We start from the raw sequence: 17,307 nt of genomic DNA, 5'->3' as shown, positions 1-17,307 counted from the left end.
ACTATCACATATACACAAGTAAACAATGGCTCATAAATTACATATCATTAAGCCTAGATAGGCCCGTGCCAATTATTATTAATGTCTGTCTACAAGTTTTTTTGTTATGCTCTCTCCGACCACATCATGTACACCTGTGGATTTGTCGTGGCTCCTCTCCAATAGAAGGTATCCTAACAATTTGACGTCGACCATACCTAGTACCTTTCGTGGTGGTAAAAGTTCAAAGTCTTCAAATTTTGATCTTCAACTCCACTCTTGTCTATGTCCAACAAGGAAGATCGATTCTGCATAAGCAGCAAGCACACATTCAACTGTAAACCATTTTGCACATAATGTTTGAATATTAATGTTTCTAAGATTTGCCACAGATATTGTATGGGAGCATGGGATATCAATACAATTGAACTCCATACGAGTACATGTCCACAAACAAAGATCAACCAACCCTCCAAATATCCATCGTCCACATTAATTATATGCATGTCCACTGGGAAAACACGATATGTTCTAGACATTAGTTTTGATTCCTTAAGAATACTTATTGCGTAATCAGTTACGATGTTTGTGCATGCCATTGCATGTGTAGGTTGGACATAAAACCAACCTTGTAACCACTCACGGATATGCTCCAATAGCTTCGTGATTGGTAGTTCTCGTGCATCTTTTAACACTTCATTGAGACATTCTACTATATTTTTCGTCATATTGTCATACCTACAATGGACTTGATAAACCCTTTCCCACTGTTGTAATCCAATCTCCTCAAGATAGGCCGTCACTTCAAGATATTGATAGAGCTTAGCCCAAGACATCTGAAACTCAAACATTCTATAAGTTTTCAACACTAGATAGAAATGTGGAATTATGTCCTTATTCTTTAACCTATCCACCAAATTGTTCCAAAAATGGTACATACATAAGATACGAAATGCATTAGGGAGTATACTTGAAACAACCTTCGCAATTGAGATGTGACGATATGATATAATCACTAAATTTAGAATATCTCCTACCAAAGCCTTCAAATGAGTTATGAACCAATTCCATGATGCATCTTTCTGCCCATCTACAATATTGGAAGCGATAGTATATATGTTGTTATTGTCATCAATGCATGTTGTTATTAACAACATACTTTATATGTCTTGTATAGATGTGTCCCATCAACAACGATTACTGGGCGGATGTAGTTCAAGAAACCCCTAATACACAGACCAAGTGCCATGAAGACATACTTAAAGTAATGTTCGTCCTCTACTTCAACCTCAAATATCATACTTGGATTTGTAAGCTTAAGTGCCTCATCGTATGCCCTAACAATAGCATATGATCCCTCTAGTGACCCTCGTGCAAACATCAATTCATACTCTCTAGTACGATAAGTTCGTCTGTAACTTATATTCACTCAAAAATATCGTCAGACCTCCTCAATGATATCCCTCGGGCAGTATGTTTGACCAACTTGTTCATATTTGGACCAACTTGTTCGACCAACGGTATCACTTTGAAGGAATCGCTTTCTTTCAATTTTTTGCACGGACCCTCCACTTGCATTCCTCTACTGAGCACTGTACAGTTAGCAAGCTCTTCGTTAACTTCTTTACATGATAGTCAAAGTTCTTTTTTGTTGCAAGTATTGACAATTTAACTGAAAAGTCATATTTTGAAAAGAAAATCTAATAGACATTTTGTAGGATTATATCAGCATGCAGTGAAAGCAACAAGGATCAATAAGCATTATAATTCATTAATTTTGGCTATAAATAAAGCATGCTCTGATACCAATTGTAGAAGTATATCAGCATGCAGCGGAAGCAACAAGGATCAATAAACATTCTAATTCATTAATTTTGGCTATAAATAAAGTATGCTCATATAATAATAAGAGGGTTTCACAACATACCTTTGTAGAACCTCTTGAAACTCGAATTCAGCTGCAAATCTTCTCCAAATCTTGTTGTGAACCACCTCAAGGCCTTCCCTACTATTCTCTTGGAGCTTTAGATTGAGTTATGAAACTCAAAATAAGCTTGAATAAAGGGAATTTGGAGAAGAAGCTCACTGATGCTCCTTTGGAAGAACACTGTCTTCGACTTAAGTTTTTTAGCAAAAACTCAACTAATGCATCAGTTTTTTCATACACGATTCTCAGCTCAAACTTTCTTATTTACTGCAAGACTATCATGCAAAGAAGAATGATGCATGAAGAGCACCTCATGCTTGGAAGATTGAATAAAGAAGTTGGTGAGAATTGTGTGAGCTACTTGGTTGAGAAAGTGGAGATTTCCCACTTTTCATTTTGTGTTTTTTAAGCTTTTTCAATTTTGTTTTTATAAATTGATTTCCAAAACCAATTTTGATTTCACAATTAAAAAAACTTTATTAATTTTATAAAATTAATTTCATAAATTAATTTTTTAATAAAATTAATAATTAATAATTAATTGAACAATTTAATTAATTTTAATTAATTCAATATCAAATATTAAATTAATTTTACACAAATTCCACTATCATGAATCCCTATTCATGAGTTTAATATTTAAATCATATTTAAATATTAATTAATTCTCTAATTCCGTTTAATTCTAAAATTAAACACGTAATTATATCACATATAGTTACTAATTCCCTTAATTCTAATTTGAACGTTTTAAATTAACTTATCACGTTACTTTAAGGCTAATCCATTTATGAGCTAGTAGGGGACCTCGTGGACCTACAAATCATGGGTTCCAACGATCTGAGACTAATTGGAACTTTTTATACCGAATTAACCACATTTGTTAACTAATGGATCCCTCTACTAAAGCCCATAGTTGCACTCCCCTGTAGATATATTATGTCCACTCGATATAACCATGTTTAGTAAGTTAACCCTTCACAGGTTGTTCGTAATAACGGCTGGGTCAAATGTCTGTTTTACCCTCGAAATTACCTCTTATTTTTTAAGTCCCAATGATCCTCTAATGAATAATTGGTTTATGACCGATCAACAAACTGAGTTTGTCTCGGGCCAATGAGAGGGGAGGGCCCCTTGTTCAAGAACCGGAGTCAACACTAGAACAACCTCTATATTATCCCTTAAAAGCGGGTATGAGTGAATTTCATCGTGCACCCTATATCCCCAGCTATCTACCTGTTCTTACCCCTGAAATGGAGGTTTATTGAGCTGGCGCTATTAAGCCAACCCTCATCTATGTAAATCTAAGGATAATCCCGAATAAACAGGAGTTAATAGTTAGCTCAGAATTAAGGTCAAGTTACCTAAGTCATCGCTTTGAAATAGTCGATCTTAAATAGTAAATAACGTTATAAAGTAAGAGTGACTGATTTCGTGGTCCAATCTTGTACAAACTTATTGCACAGGACGCCCCTACTCCTCATGTCATAACATGTACGAATTAGGATCACATCATCTGTAGTACTTTACAACTCTTTGTAACAACTACAGAGTGGGCCGCATCCAATAGTATTACCAGAATAAGACACCCAACCTCATTCATATACTATAGATCATTTTGACTATTTACTCGAACCTGATCCACTTTTATGTCTCTACATAAAGTTCAAGTACTCATGTAATAGTTATGGATCTTTTTAGTTTATTGGATTTATTTCTAAAACGAAATAAGCAATTCATATATTTAATAATAACTTATTGAATTTTCAGAATAAGATTTATTGTTTACAAACCACGAGTTTTAGGACATAAAACCCAACACATTTATTAAAGGAACTCTTATTCAAGATTACCTATGAGCGAAAGTGGATCTTTCCAATTCATTGTGATAGAATTACCACATATACATTTAAAACATACTAATATGCATTCATAATGCTAAAGAGATCAATAGATTATACCAAATGAAGATTTCTTCTTCATGGCTAGTCTAAAACCCAATCATCTACCTCGAACAATCACCACTCGGACAGAAGGAAATGGAGATGACACAACCACTCAGAGCCCTCAATATTCTTGGAGTGAGAATCCAAAGTGTGGGCTTTGTTCGGATTTGGTAGAGGGAAAGAGGAAGAGAGACCATACACATCGATCAAGTAAGTAGGAGATGAGGACGTCTATCGAGACAAGATGCTTGATTGTTTAGGTGAAGTATACGATCGTGTAGGAAAAAGTAAGCGATCGTCTAAACGATCGTGTAGGAAAGGGCAAGCGATCGTCTAACCGATCGTGTAGGAAAAGGGTGAGCAATCATCTAAAGATCGTGTAGGAAAAACTGGGCGATCTCTATAAGATCGTTTAGTAAATATCAGGAGCTAAATGATCGCTTAGTTAATAGCGCGCGAAGGTGTAATCAGTAAGTGATCGCTTAGCAATATCATATATGTAAGCAATCGTGCAGGCACTATCATATAGACACTAATTTTCTAAGTGATGACACTCTCTTTAACACAATGTCTGCGCCTCCATGCTCAACACACCATCAGCTATTTATGCATCCCAAAGTGATCTTTCAATACACTCATCCATTATTTAGAACAGAAGAGACGTCGTCCCATTTCCTTTATAATCGTCCAATGAATGTGATCTCATCATATTCATAACATATAAATTAATATCATATATTAATTATAATATTTTCCTCTACTAGATATAAATCATATTTATATCCAATTTCCTCCAAATTAATGTATCTCATGCATAAAGTTAATTATATCATATTTAATTAACTCGTTCAATTGTATCATATATAATCGAACTCCCTCTTGTCAATTTGAACATTTCAAACAGACCCAAAAGTTTACTCTCAACTTGTATCCAAGCTACCAAGGGGGCCTTATGGACCTATGGCTCGAAGCTCTAACGGTACGTGAATAGCTGACTAAACTCTTTAGTCACGATATCCACCATCCGTTAACTGCCAGACATTCCACTAAAGACCGAAAATTGAACTCTTCTTGTCATAGATATATATCTATGTCCATTGGATATAACCAATCATCAGTACGATGACCCTTTACAGATGCTCGTAATTACAACAGGCCAATTTACCATTTTGTCCTTGTAATTACATCTTCCTCCTTAAGCACCACTGATCCCTCTAATGAACAATACGACATAGTCTTACTTACCCCTACTTTGGGCCATGAGAAGGTACGTGGCGCCCTATTGTAAGCCTTAAGATCAACCTTTGAGAGAGCAATCTATCTATTTACCCCTACTTTGGGGAAGAAGTGAACTCCATCTTATGAAGCTGAGTTCCCAGCTCCCAAATCAGACGAATCCCCAAAATGGTAGGTTTGAGTCGGCGCTCTGGCCACTCGCATCTATGGCAGGAGTTCCCAACTCACTTAGGATTGAGGTCGTGTTACCTATGGTCATCCTAGTGAAGTGAAGTCTTAGTCATGAACGGAGTTATATGACAAGACATAAACACTTCGAGGTCAAGTGAGTTTGTATAGGACGCCCCCGCTCTCATGTCCACTACACGAACGATCAGGATCAGATCATCTATGACAAGTCACAACATTTGTAACAATTCCACAAAGCGGGTCGTGTCCGTAGTGTTACCGGGATAAGGTTTCCCTCCTATATCCATATACTACAGACTATTTTGGTTGTCATTTAAGACATGATCCACTTGTATGTCACTACATGCATGTTTAAGTTACATAAAGACAACTAGTGATATTAAGTTTATTGGTTTGTGGTAAAATAAAAAAAACATCTAAATGTGCAAAGTTAAGAAGTGAAGTAAATATCATATATATTATACATCACAAGTGTTCGTACAAATTTGTTTACAAACTACAGGACACGAGACTTTAAGGCACAAATCCCAACATTTATATCTTCATCATTCATATAGTCATGAGGTATTATGATGAGGTCATCATACTAAGGACCCTGTGATGGTCTGGGTGTATCTATAAATAGTTGGGTTGGAACAGTGGAATGTATTTTAACCGAAGGCATCACAACTAGTGGGATGAAAGCAGGTGGGGTTGAAACATGAATGTAAAGTGTTGGAGAAGTTTGTGGTCTTGAAGATTGTCCATATCCATGGTTAATATCGAACTGTGGAGTACATTTGGGTTCATTGTTATGATCAAACTAAGCTTCATTTCGATCCTCCCACAAGTTACATGACTCAATATGATCATCCATCGAAGACATGGTGGGAATATTACATGTTGGAATAGTTGCATATCCAAAGTTTTGACTAGTTAGAATGGGTTGATTCGTTGGATTGCACTGCTGGTACATATTCTCGGTGTGTACTCCATGACTTTGGTGAGGTATAACAGATACAAATAACAACATCTGGGATGCATCACTTTCTTCTAAAAAGAAGCTAAAATCTTCATCGTCAACTATGTCAATTGAGGGAGTCGAGACCAACAGATTGTAGTAACATTTGATGTGTATATCAAACATATCTGGATTGATATTCAGTCGTTAGTGCATAATATTCACTAATTCTGACCTTCAGACCTTTCACATGACCTCCAACATAATTACTTCCATTCCCCACCAATCATACAAAGATGCGAAGTAGCGCCATTGATCAAATTTGAAATCGTGTCGTAATTGATAAGCGATTGCCCAACTATTTATAAGTGTTCACTTATAGTTGTATCCGCGGTCGCATATATACTACTAACGTTTATATAATATTACACTATCATGAAGTAGTATATAAAAGATCGTTTATATAATATATAATACTAAACGATCATTTAAATGTTATATATAAACGACCATTCATATAATACTAAACGAGCAGTTATATTGTAATGAACAATCATCTGTATATTACACGATTGTTCATTCAATACTCTAGCGAATCGTGCTCTATATCCAAAGACACAATGAAATGAACAAATATGAAAGTGATCAACAATGAGGATGTTGTACTGAATAACTGATAGTGACCTTCCATTCTTGATGTCAATTGTTGAAGGCATGGTTTGAAGAATTTTTTTTTTTTTAAAATTGGGGGTACAATTGGTATTTCACATCCAAAAAGTCAATCATAGATGAGTTTTTAAGGTCATTCATAGAAAAGTTTTTTTTTTTTTGGAGTTATTTTGTGAAATTTTCCCTTCATTTAAAAATATATATAATTAGACAATGGGACTGGTTTCAAATTTAAAAAATACCTTAAAATTTTCGACCCATTTGATACCCATGGCACATTTGTAAACTTTTACTTTAGCATGTGTTTAGATTTCATCATTTATTTAAGCAATAAATAAACATAGCCAAACTTTTTCATCTGACAAAAGCTTTCAAAGGATATTTTGAAAGGAAAAAAGGGTTAAAATATGTTCTTAACAAAATATTAATATGCATGGTTAGTAGAATGTAATGTCTTAGGAATAATTATGTTTTATATTTATTTTCTTTCGTATATATACAAGTTTATTGGATCTTAACCTTTGAACCATAAGTAATATTTAATGTTGTTTTGATGTTTTTTCTTTTTTAGTACAAAAATGATATAAACATTTGAAGTGAACTATATATATATATATATATATATATATATATATATATATTATTTACATATTTATATGTGAGTTATAGTGTAATAATAAATGGTTGGAGGATGGGTTTGAGGAGAGATAAAAAAATGAGAGATAAAGTGAGGGAAGGAATGAATTAATTACATTAACATAGAATAAAAAGATAAAAAGACAATGGAAAGGGAAATAAAACATTTTAAAAGACTAGAAATTATTATATCAAACCTAAAAATCTAGAACAATAAGGGGGAAAATCACATTAGACCCTAAAAACCTAATTAATAAACATCCTAACAACTAACTTGAACTGCAAGCCAATTATCTTTTGGATTCTTGCAACCCGTAAGTCCCAGATTAGCTTTTGTAACTTCAATTGAACATTTCCTTTTTCCAAGACATGTCTGCAATCCAAAAATAAATACAAAATAACATCAAAATCTATAAAAATAAAACAATAATATATATATATATATATTGTTAAAAAAAAAAGTGTTTTAATTTAAATTTAACCTTTTCGATAACTGAGAAGGCAGATGAGGAATCACAGCTACCCTTGTGGAAATTGTCACAATTGCCCTTAGGGTTCCCAAAGCTCACAAAATTGATTTCTTTGATAAACCCATCATGGCATGATAGCTCCAAAGTGCTTCCTAAGTAAGGCTTTGCACAAACTTTCTTCACCCTTGTTGTTTGAATATCTATATTCAATGGCATCCCACCAAATTCCTCGAACAAAATCAATGTGTTTTCTTTTCCTTTGTTCATATACGACCTCGGAATATGATACCTATATATATATAATCAAATCGACCTTAATTTATCAGCTTTTAAGTTAATCGATAATGTAACCACAACGATTGTAACAAAAACATACCATCTTTGACTAGGTTTTCCACAATTAGTAGCGCATTTGCTATCATAATAAGTCCCACGGAAGTCACAAGTTGAAGAACAACCATTTTCAGTAGCGAGATAACTTGGCCAATATCTTCCAATACTTTTTCCATTAACCCAAGCATGTCCTTTTCCCATGCCCATTAAATCCACTACCACTGCTTCACGTCCTTCTGGAGTTGGGAAACTAGTCTGTATGAAACACATTATAATATAATCAAAATCAATCAATTAATTAATTTTATGGATGGATTTTTTTCTTGATTAATTAATAATATACCTTATACCAAGTGAAATTCTGATTTAATGGGAGATCGTCAGAGTGCCATGGCTTTTTAAATTTATGGTCAGGGTTGAAAAATTCAAAATTTTCACCATCTAACCCAACTTTGTAAGCCCATTCATTTGTTGATAAATCCCTTATTGTTTCTCCATTAGCAATCAATTCAACTGGCCCATGAACTCCTACCTCAGCATTTTCAAACCGTGCTCCATAATTCTGCATTTATGTAATTTCATATATCAAAAGGGGTACTTTTGCAAATTTAATTTAATTTATATAGTACTTACAGGTAATCCAACGGTTGTACTTAATAGGGCTATTTGGTTGAATCCATGCCTTAGATTCCTGACTGACTTCTCTAATGTGAAATCATATTTCCCATATGGACCAAACTGTGATCCTAGAAAATTTAAAATCTTATATCAATATATGAATATGAATATGAATTTTCATAAATTTGATGATGATGATGATAATAATAATAATAATAATAGTGAATTTACCAATATGTTTCTGGTTGACAAAGGCATGGAGTATATGGCCGCGTGTCTTAACACGTAATCTTACATGTTTGCCAAAAAGTGGATCGGTTCCCTTTAGATGGAATCTGAAAAATGGGGGCAAAATGGGGATTAATGAGTATAATAATTATATTTAATTTCTTCTATGATTATGAGAAATTAAAAAAAGGGGGGGAAACTAAAATTACCCGGTGAGGTACCACAAATAATCACTGGAATCATTTGTGACAAGCTTTTGATCAAGAAGGCTATTGGCTGTGATAATAGCTCCTGATACATCACCCTCATGTGTAATGTGTTCAATTTTCTCATTTCTCCATTGCCATTTCAATGGTTTTTTGTATTTTCCCACTAATCTTGAAACCTTTTCCCTTATTGTTGTTTGAGTGTTTACCTAATATTTATGAAATAATAATAACCCATCAAACAAATATTTGAAAATAATAATAATTTGCACTTATTCATACCTTTGCAGTGTTGTAAACTTCAGTTTTGCAATCAGGAAGAATAGTGACAGACCAACCAGGAACAGTGTAGTTTCTATTTTGAAAGGTGATATCTCTATTACCATTTTCAGCATTTCCAAAGAAGCAACTTGATTTGCCTTTGTAAGTGTAAGATGTTGCCTGTTACAAAATATGTAGGTCACAGTAAGTAATTTTATCACTCATTTCAATTAGTTACAATAATTTAAATGCTCACTGTTGTCAAATGGCCATATTCAGTGTGTTTGACATCACCATAAGTCAAAACTTTCTCCATAGACATCAAAAGTTTATGAAGTTGCTTCAAATGTCCCCACTTTGGCTGGTTCATATTCCCTAACAAACATTTTTAAATCAAGCTCCCATTTTTATTAAATGGGTTTTATTTTAAAATTTAAAACTATTAACTATTAGTTAAATATAATATACCATATTCATCGAGCGGTGCATTGTAATCATAAGATGTTGTAATGTAAGGACCTCCGGAAGTTCTACCAAAGTTTGTTCCTCCATGATACTATACCAAAAAATAAAATCAAATTTAAAATAAGAATAAAAAAAAAAAAGTGATTTTAGGGTATGGTTTATCAAATTACCATATAGTAATTTTGCAAGGAACCACCATATTGGAAGAATCGTGCAACAGCAAATGCAACATCCTCAGCTGTTCTGTATGGGTCTCTTAGTCCCCAACTCTTGAACCTAATTTTTCTCAATGACTTAGTAATTTATTATTATTATTATTATTATTTATTTTGCATTTAGTGTAATATAATATAAAAATTAAATAAAAATATAAGAATTATTCGAATAGGCTAAGGTCAAGAACAAACCAGCCAGTCCAATTCTCAGTCCAGATTTTGGGAGTATTTTTGTTATTGGGTTTGAATTGGTCACAGTAAAAGCCATTGCATGTATTAATCTGTCAATTATAAATTGAAATGTAAATAAATTATTTTTTTATAAATTATATTAAATGAGAGAGGGGCATTATAGTAAATGCATACCATGGGCTGAGGAGCATCGCCTTCTTGACACATGATCCAAGGTTCGCTAAGGTTGTAAGATTGTGCCAACTTAGCACACCATTTCACATATTCATTTCCCGCTTGTCCGTACGATCCTTTTATATTTCCATACTCATTTTCAATCTAATTTTTTAAACATATTCCTATATTAGTATTTCTTTTAAAAAAAATAAAATATATAATATAAATGAATTTAAAAAACAGGGGAAAAAAAAAACAAACCTGCGCGACAATTATGGGTCCTCCTTGTGAAGCAAATAACTTATTATCCTTCATCTTATTTACTATAAATGTAGTGAATTTTGCCATCTCATCCTAAAATCACAATAAATTTTATAATAATTAATACAATTTTCCTTTTTTTTTTTTTTTTTGAAGAAACGGTAAATATAATTCTTTTTTTTTTTTTTAATAAAAATACCATGTAAACTTGATTATTGGTCCTGAACTGAATACCCGGGAGATTATGTAACCAAACAGGAAACCCCCTGCAAAGAAATTTCAAAATAAGTAATTAAAAAATATATATACAATTTATTAAAAAAAAAAAAAGGTGTATATATTTACCCGTAATTCCACTCGGCGCAAACATAAGGTCCAATTCTAAGAATAGCAAAAAGTCCTTGTTCTTGTACTGTTTTAATAAACTTTACCAAATCATTATTTCCTGTAAAATCATACTGAAAAAAAAAAATAAAAGGGAAAAAAATTAATTAAATTATTTGAAATTATAGAATACACCTTAATTAATTTTTTTTTTTTTTTTAAATGATGAGATGAAAGTACTTGGCCACGTTGGGGTTCATGGGCATTCCAAAATACGTAGGTTTCAATTGCATTAACACCGCCGTCTTTTGCTTTCTCCATCAACATTGGCCACATCTAAATTAATTAATTAAACGAACAAATAGCAATATTATTAGTTAAATTATGTAAATGAAAAAAAAAATGTTAACAAAAGTAAATAAGAAAAATTACTTCAGGAGTGCTACGAGGATAATGGATGGAACCAGAAATTATAATTTTTCTTTCTCCATTTATCTTCAAAGCTCTCCCATCGTAACCAACTGAAACTTTCTTGGCAGAAGAAATAAATGTCAAACCCAAAACTAAACAGTTTAATATAAGAAAATTTCCACTAAGACCCATTTTTGAATTTTTACCTATGGGATTGATCTCTATTTATATAGGAAATGTAGGTATGGTTTTAAATCTTATTATTGTTTGGATTTTGTTCTTTTGATTTTGTTGTTGAGATTTTTAATAAAACTAGATTTATAAGTTGTTGGGATCTTAACCGTTTTTTTGTTATAAAGAAACGAAAAAGATTAAATAGTTATTTAATGCCTTTTCTTTTTCTTAATTTTTCTTTTTCATTCCTTAATTAACCAACACTTAGTAATTGGTATCAAGTCATAATTCATTTCTTTTCACATTTATATGTTTAATAAAGTTACTAGTAATTTATTTATAACTGAAAAGTTTATTTCTCCATTTGTCTCTTTAATTGTTTTTACATTTATTATTTAATATTTTATAAATTATATTTGTAATTGTGTTTCAAATATTTTCAAGTACATCTAACACATTTCATTTTCGTTAGAAATTAACTCAATAAAACATATATATAATTATAATCATCATCTCTTTCCTTACTTTTTTTAATTTCACCTTTAGGTATTTACTATTTAAACTTAACTACAATTATGTTTATTTAAAAATTTATGTTCTACACATTTTCAATCATGGCATGACCTTTACTTAGTTGCTTAAAAGAAAAAAAGGGAGAGTTTTTTTTTTTTTTTTTTTTAAATAATGTCTATTTTATCTTTCATTATAACTAATTAATCGGATCAAAATAGTTAAGCCGTGTATGGAGATGATCTATATGTGTATGCGAACATGTCTTTTGCCTTTTAACATTTTATAAATTTCTATTTTTTATTTATTTTCAAATTGTTATAACTATTCGAGTCAAAGTAGTGTATCATTTTATGTATATGTATGATTTAGATTGTAAACATATATGAATCATCTAATAGTTGAGATATGCTTGAACAACAATCATATCCTTAATTTTTCTATGAATCATCTAATAATTGAGATAGGTTTGAAGAACAATCCTATACTTAGTTTTTCTATTAATCAAAACAAACTATAAATTTTACATATACATAGGGGTGTTCAAAAAACGTGATGACCCGAAAAAATCGATGAACCCAACTCAACCCGCGCAGTTTGGATTGGGTTATCAACTCATTTGTATTGGGTTGGATTCAAATAAATAAAAATTTTATGGGTTGGGTTGGGTTGGTTCAAAGGTTCACCTAATATAACCTAAACCAATCTGAACCGACCCGAATTTATTCACCTTTAAAATATGTTTTTTTATTACTTATAATCAATTATTTATACATATATTGATTTTAATTTTATTTAATTTTAATTTTATTTAATTTCAATATTTTTTTAATAATTTATTCTTCAACAGCTCTTAAAAGTAGTTTCTTTGCACTTTAAAAAGAAAGTTTTCACTATTTAAATTGAAATTGAGTTGTTAATCTTAATTCAATATATGAAAATAATTAAATAAGTTTTTTACATATTTACGTTGTACTTCTTTTTAGAACAAAATTTCAAACAAATGATCCGAATAACTCGAACCAACCCAACCCAAATATTTCATGGTTGGGTTGGGTTGGATTCATTGGGTTATTTGGGTTGAAGAAACCCATGAACACTCCGACATATACATCAGACTATTATGGGTTAGCAGTTAAATTTTTTTAATATGGTTTAGATTTTGTTCCCTTGATTTTATTGATCTTCTATAGTTTTCTAATGAAAATACATATATGGACTATTGGGATCTTGATCATTTTTGATAGAGAAGAAAAGATTAAATAATTATTTATGTATGAAATGTGTGATTTTAAATTTTAATATGGTTTAGATTTTGTTCTCTTGATTTTCTTGCTGAGTTCTCTCAGTAGATTTTTTTTTTCGGTAAAGAAAAATTGAACAATTATTCGATGCTTTGTTTCTTTTTCTTATTTTTTTTCATTTTCTAATTTACTCTTGGTAATTGGTATGATAGCATAATTCATTTCTTATTGGATTGGTATGAAAGGTCCTAATGCCATGTTGAAATTTTTAAAAAAAATTACTGGTAGTTGTTTTAAATTTAAATTCACCCATTTAAACAGAATGAATAATTACTTTTCATTCTACATCTAGGTAGCTATTCAAAATTTTAAAATAATAATTTCAATAGATAACGATCTCGTCTTCTTTTCTAAATTAAATTTGTTTATCAATATATTTATAATCTTCACTTTTTAAAAAATATTTTTCAATTAAGTAATTATTTTTTCATCTTCTTTAAGATACAGGAGTTGTGTTTTAACAATAATCTAAAAATGATCAAATGGTTTTTAATTAATCATATATGGTAGTATATATCAAATCAATTCACAACGAAAAAAAAAAATTCTAAAAGCAATATTAGGTTGCACCCAAGTTCATACATTTCTATTTTATCAACACAAGAAAATTATTTTTAATAATTTATTTTTAAGTGACAATTTTTAATTAGATGTGCAACAAAGGCAACCAATTAAAATAGATGCAGCTTTTTCCAAAATTTTTAGGTCCTTTTGAACACCATGCCGGTTGATAGTATAAACACTATGCCTGAGCTACGTTCTTGTTGACTACTTTTTTACAAAATTGAAACACATTAGTGAATTTTTTTAAAATAGGGAAATTTCTAAAATAAAGTAGTGATGGTTCCCATGAAAAAAACTTTGGTTCAAAGTTAATGGTATTTTAGTTAACTTAGTCATAAAATTATTAATTATATAATTTCTCTTTTATTTCATATATATATATATATATACTTGTCTCCAATTTATAAAATTTAGTCTCTTAATATCAACTTTGAGCAAAAAAAACTATATATAGAATGGGCCATGAGAGGGCCAACATGAGCATATATTGCTAAAAAAAAGTTGTGAGAGGTTTTTTCTTTTTATTTTTTTATTTTTTTATTATTATTATCATTATATCTATAGTCTTTCGTTATAACTCATTAGATCAAAATAGTTACATGAAAAAGCAATAGATGATTTCATGATGAGGTTGAATTTAGATCATATATATGAAACAATACGTCTATGATGAATATATATTTTTAAACGAACAATCATGTCGATTGCCTTCTAAAATTTCATAAATTTATATTTATATTTTTTTCAAATAGTTACAATTATTCGAATCGAAGTGGTGAGAGGAGATTATGGATGAACATACATTCATTAACATTGTAAATTGAAGCCCAACATAAGATAACCTAGGTATGGATGAGATTTCTATATAGAAGGCCTAAAGAAATGCCCTATTTCAATTATATCTGGTTTTTATTTTCTTTTAAAAAAATGTCCAAATAAACTTCTTTAGTATACAAAAATTAGAGTATAATAACTTTTTAGTCTCATTTCTACACTTAATTACGATTTTTTTTAAAAAAAAAAAAAAAAAGAAAATTGAAGGGTTTTTTTATGGAAAACTCAAAGGTTTCCATCATTCATGTGCAAATTTAACTTAATTTTTTTTCCAAAACAATCACTTCCTCCTCTATCATTTCACACCCCCATACACCTCACTCTTTGTTCATCTCTCTCGCCCTCTCCCTCTTTCTTTTTCTATCCCCCTCCACACGATTGCACACCCCTTCGTTGCCCTTGTATGCTGTCGCCACCATTCACTCGTCAGAATCGGTCACCCATCCACCATCGTCCACATCAACGCGCCATTCGTCCTCGTTCATCAGCTATTCGTCCATCGAAATCAATCGCGCGTTGTTTGTCCTCATTCATCAATTTTTTTCCATCATCTTCGATTTCCACGTGCCACCGACCGACAATCATCGAGGTTTATTTTCGCTGTTTGTCTCTCCTATTTGGGGCCCGCCTCCCTCCGTTCGTGCCGCTGCACTAAGATCTAACTGCCTATTTAAATTCATGGAGATTCAACACCACTCAATCAGATCCGTGGAGATCCAACACCCACTAGATTAGATTTATGGAGACCCGGCGCCCCTCAATCCAGACCCATGGAGATTTGACGCCCCCCAGTCCAGATCTATGGATATCTGGCGCCTTAGTCTCAATTCGACACCCCCTTTGATATGTACTCAAATCTATTTTTTGAAGTCTTATAATTTATGATAGAATTTAAGTTTATAATTGTAATTGTGTGATTTTGACATATATGCTATACAACATATAGTTTATTTTGAAAATGGTGTATTCGTATACGATATATACTATGATATATCGTATATATTTTCAATAATGTGAGATTTCAGCAAACTTATTAACATTTAATATATGATATATAAAGTGGGTTATCTAAAATAATAATCATATACTGAACTGTCATATGGATAATAATATATGATATATTTATTGGGATTCTTGACTACTTAAATAAAATTTATGATATATACTGTGACTTATGTTAAACGTGCGTAGTCAATCTTACCAATATATTTGTAAACATCTAAAACAATGTTTCAAATTATATTGACATACATATCATAACATCCGGAGAATATATTACAAGCACGAGCGATACCTAGTTAGAAGTGTATACATATCAGAATACCTAGGATATATATACCAAATAAACAATGAAATATATTATATGAAAATAAAGAAGACGTCGTAAACAACAAGCTGGCTAGAAATGGAAAATAAAATCATATAAAATGCATTTCTCTCTCCCATTGAAAAATGAGGAAAAAAAATTCAATAATACATTTTCTCTTTTCAATTGAAAATAAGAAAAAAATTATATTAAATGCATTTTCTCTCTTTATAATAAATACATTTGTTCGCACGAGATTTCAAGAGAAATTTATTTCGGGGAACTTGAACTTTGTATTTGTATTAATTTTGTGGAAAGTGAGTACAATCTCTTATGCTTTCAAAATAAACTATAAACTTTAAACTAGTTGATCTTCTTGAACGATCGGCCTTTGGGCTTGTTGATTTTCTTGGGTGATCGGTCTTTGGGCTTGTTGATCTTCTTGCGTGATTGGCCTTTGGGCTTGTTGATCTTCTTGGATGATCGGCCTTTGAGTTTGTTGATCTTCTTGGGTGATCGGCCTTTGGGCTTGTTGATCTTCGGCCTTTGGGCTTATTGATCTTTTTGGATGATCCGTCTTTGGGCTTGTTGATCTTCTTGGATGATCGACCTTTAGGCTTGTTGATCTTCTTGGAGGATCGGCCTTTGAACTTGTTGATTTTCTTGAATGATCTTGATCTTCTTTGATGATCGCCCTTTGGGCTTGTTGATCTTCTTGGATGATCGGCCTTTGGGCTTGTTGATCTTCTTGGATGATCGGCCTTCGGGCTTGTTGATCTTCTTGGAGGATTAGTGTTCGCACGAGGCTTCCAGAGAAACTTGTTTCGTGGAGTTGAATTTGAGTTGGTGTTGATGTTGAGGATGATTTGATGCGATGTGGTTCGATCTTTAGTACTTGATCCTCTGATTCTCTCTCGGTTGGGTGGATGCGCTTGACTTGAAGAAGGAAAGCA

General features: G+C 31.7%; 1 protein-coding gene across 1 annotated transcript; it reads right to left on the bottom strand.

Annotated features, from left to right (window-relative positions):
* Positions 1–246: 246 nt before the first annotated feature.
* LOC120076095 (beta-galactosidase 15-like) lies at positions 247–11,854 on the bottom strand. Its single transcript, XM_090312619.1, has 20 exons — positions 11,684–11,854; positions 11,492–11,587; positions 11,273–11,385; positions 11,127–11,193; positions 10,928–11,020; positions 10,685–10,828; positions 10,511–10,599; positions 10,274–10,379; positions 10,107–10,194; positions 9,895–10,013; positions 9,660–9,818; positions 9,381–9,586; positions 9,175–9,278; positions 8,959–9,071; positions 8,669–8,887; positions 8,369–8,580; positions 8,005–8,281; positions 7,797–7,895; positions 608–815; positions 247–314 (listed from the first exon to the last, which is right to left on the bottom strand). The coding sequence occupies exons 1-20, from the start codon at positions 11,852–11,854 to the stop codon at positions 247–249; spliced, it is 2,751 nt and encodes a 916-aa protein (XP_090168745.1).
* Positions 11,855–17,307: the final 5,453 nt, after the last annotated feature.

This window comes from Benincasa hispida, chromosome 1, assembly GCF_027475165.1.
Source record: "Benincasa hispida cultivar pf3 chromosome 1, pf3_genome.v1.1, whole genome shotgun sequence".
In the NCBI taxonomy this organism is placed as follows: Eukaryota; Viridiplantae; Streptophyta; class Magnoliopsida; order Cucurbitales; family Cucurbitaceae; genus Benincasa; species Benincasa hispida.
This window is presented reverse-complemented; position numbering and strand designations above follow the sequence as displayed.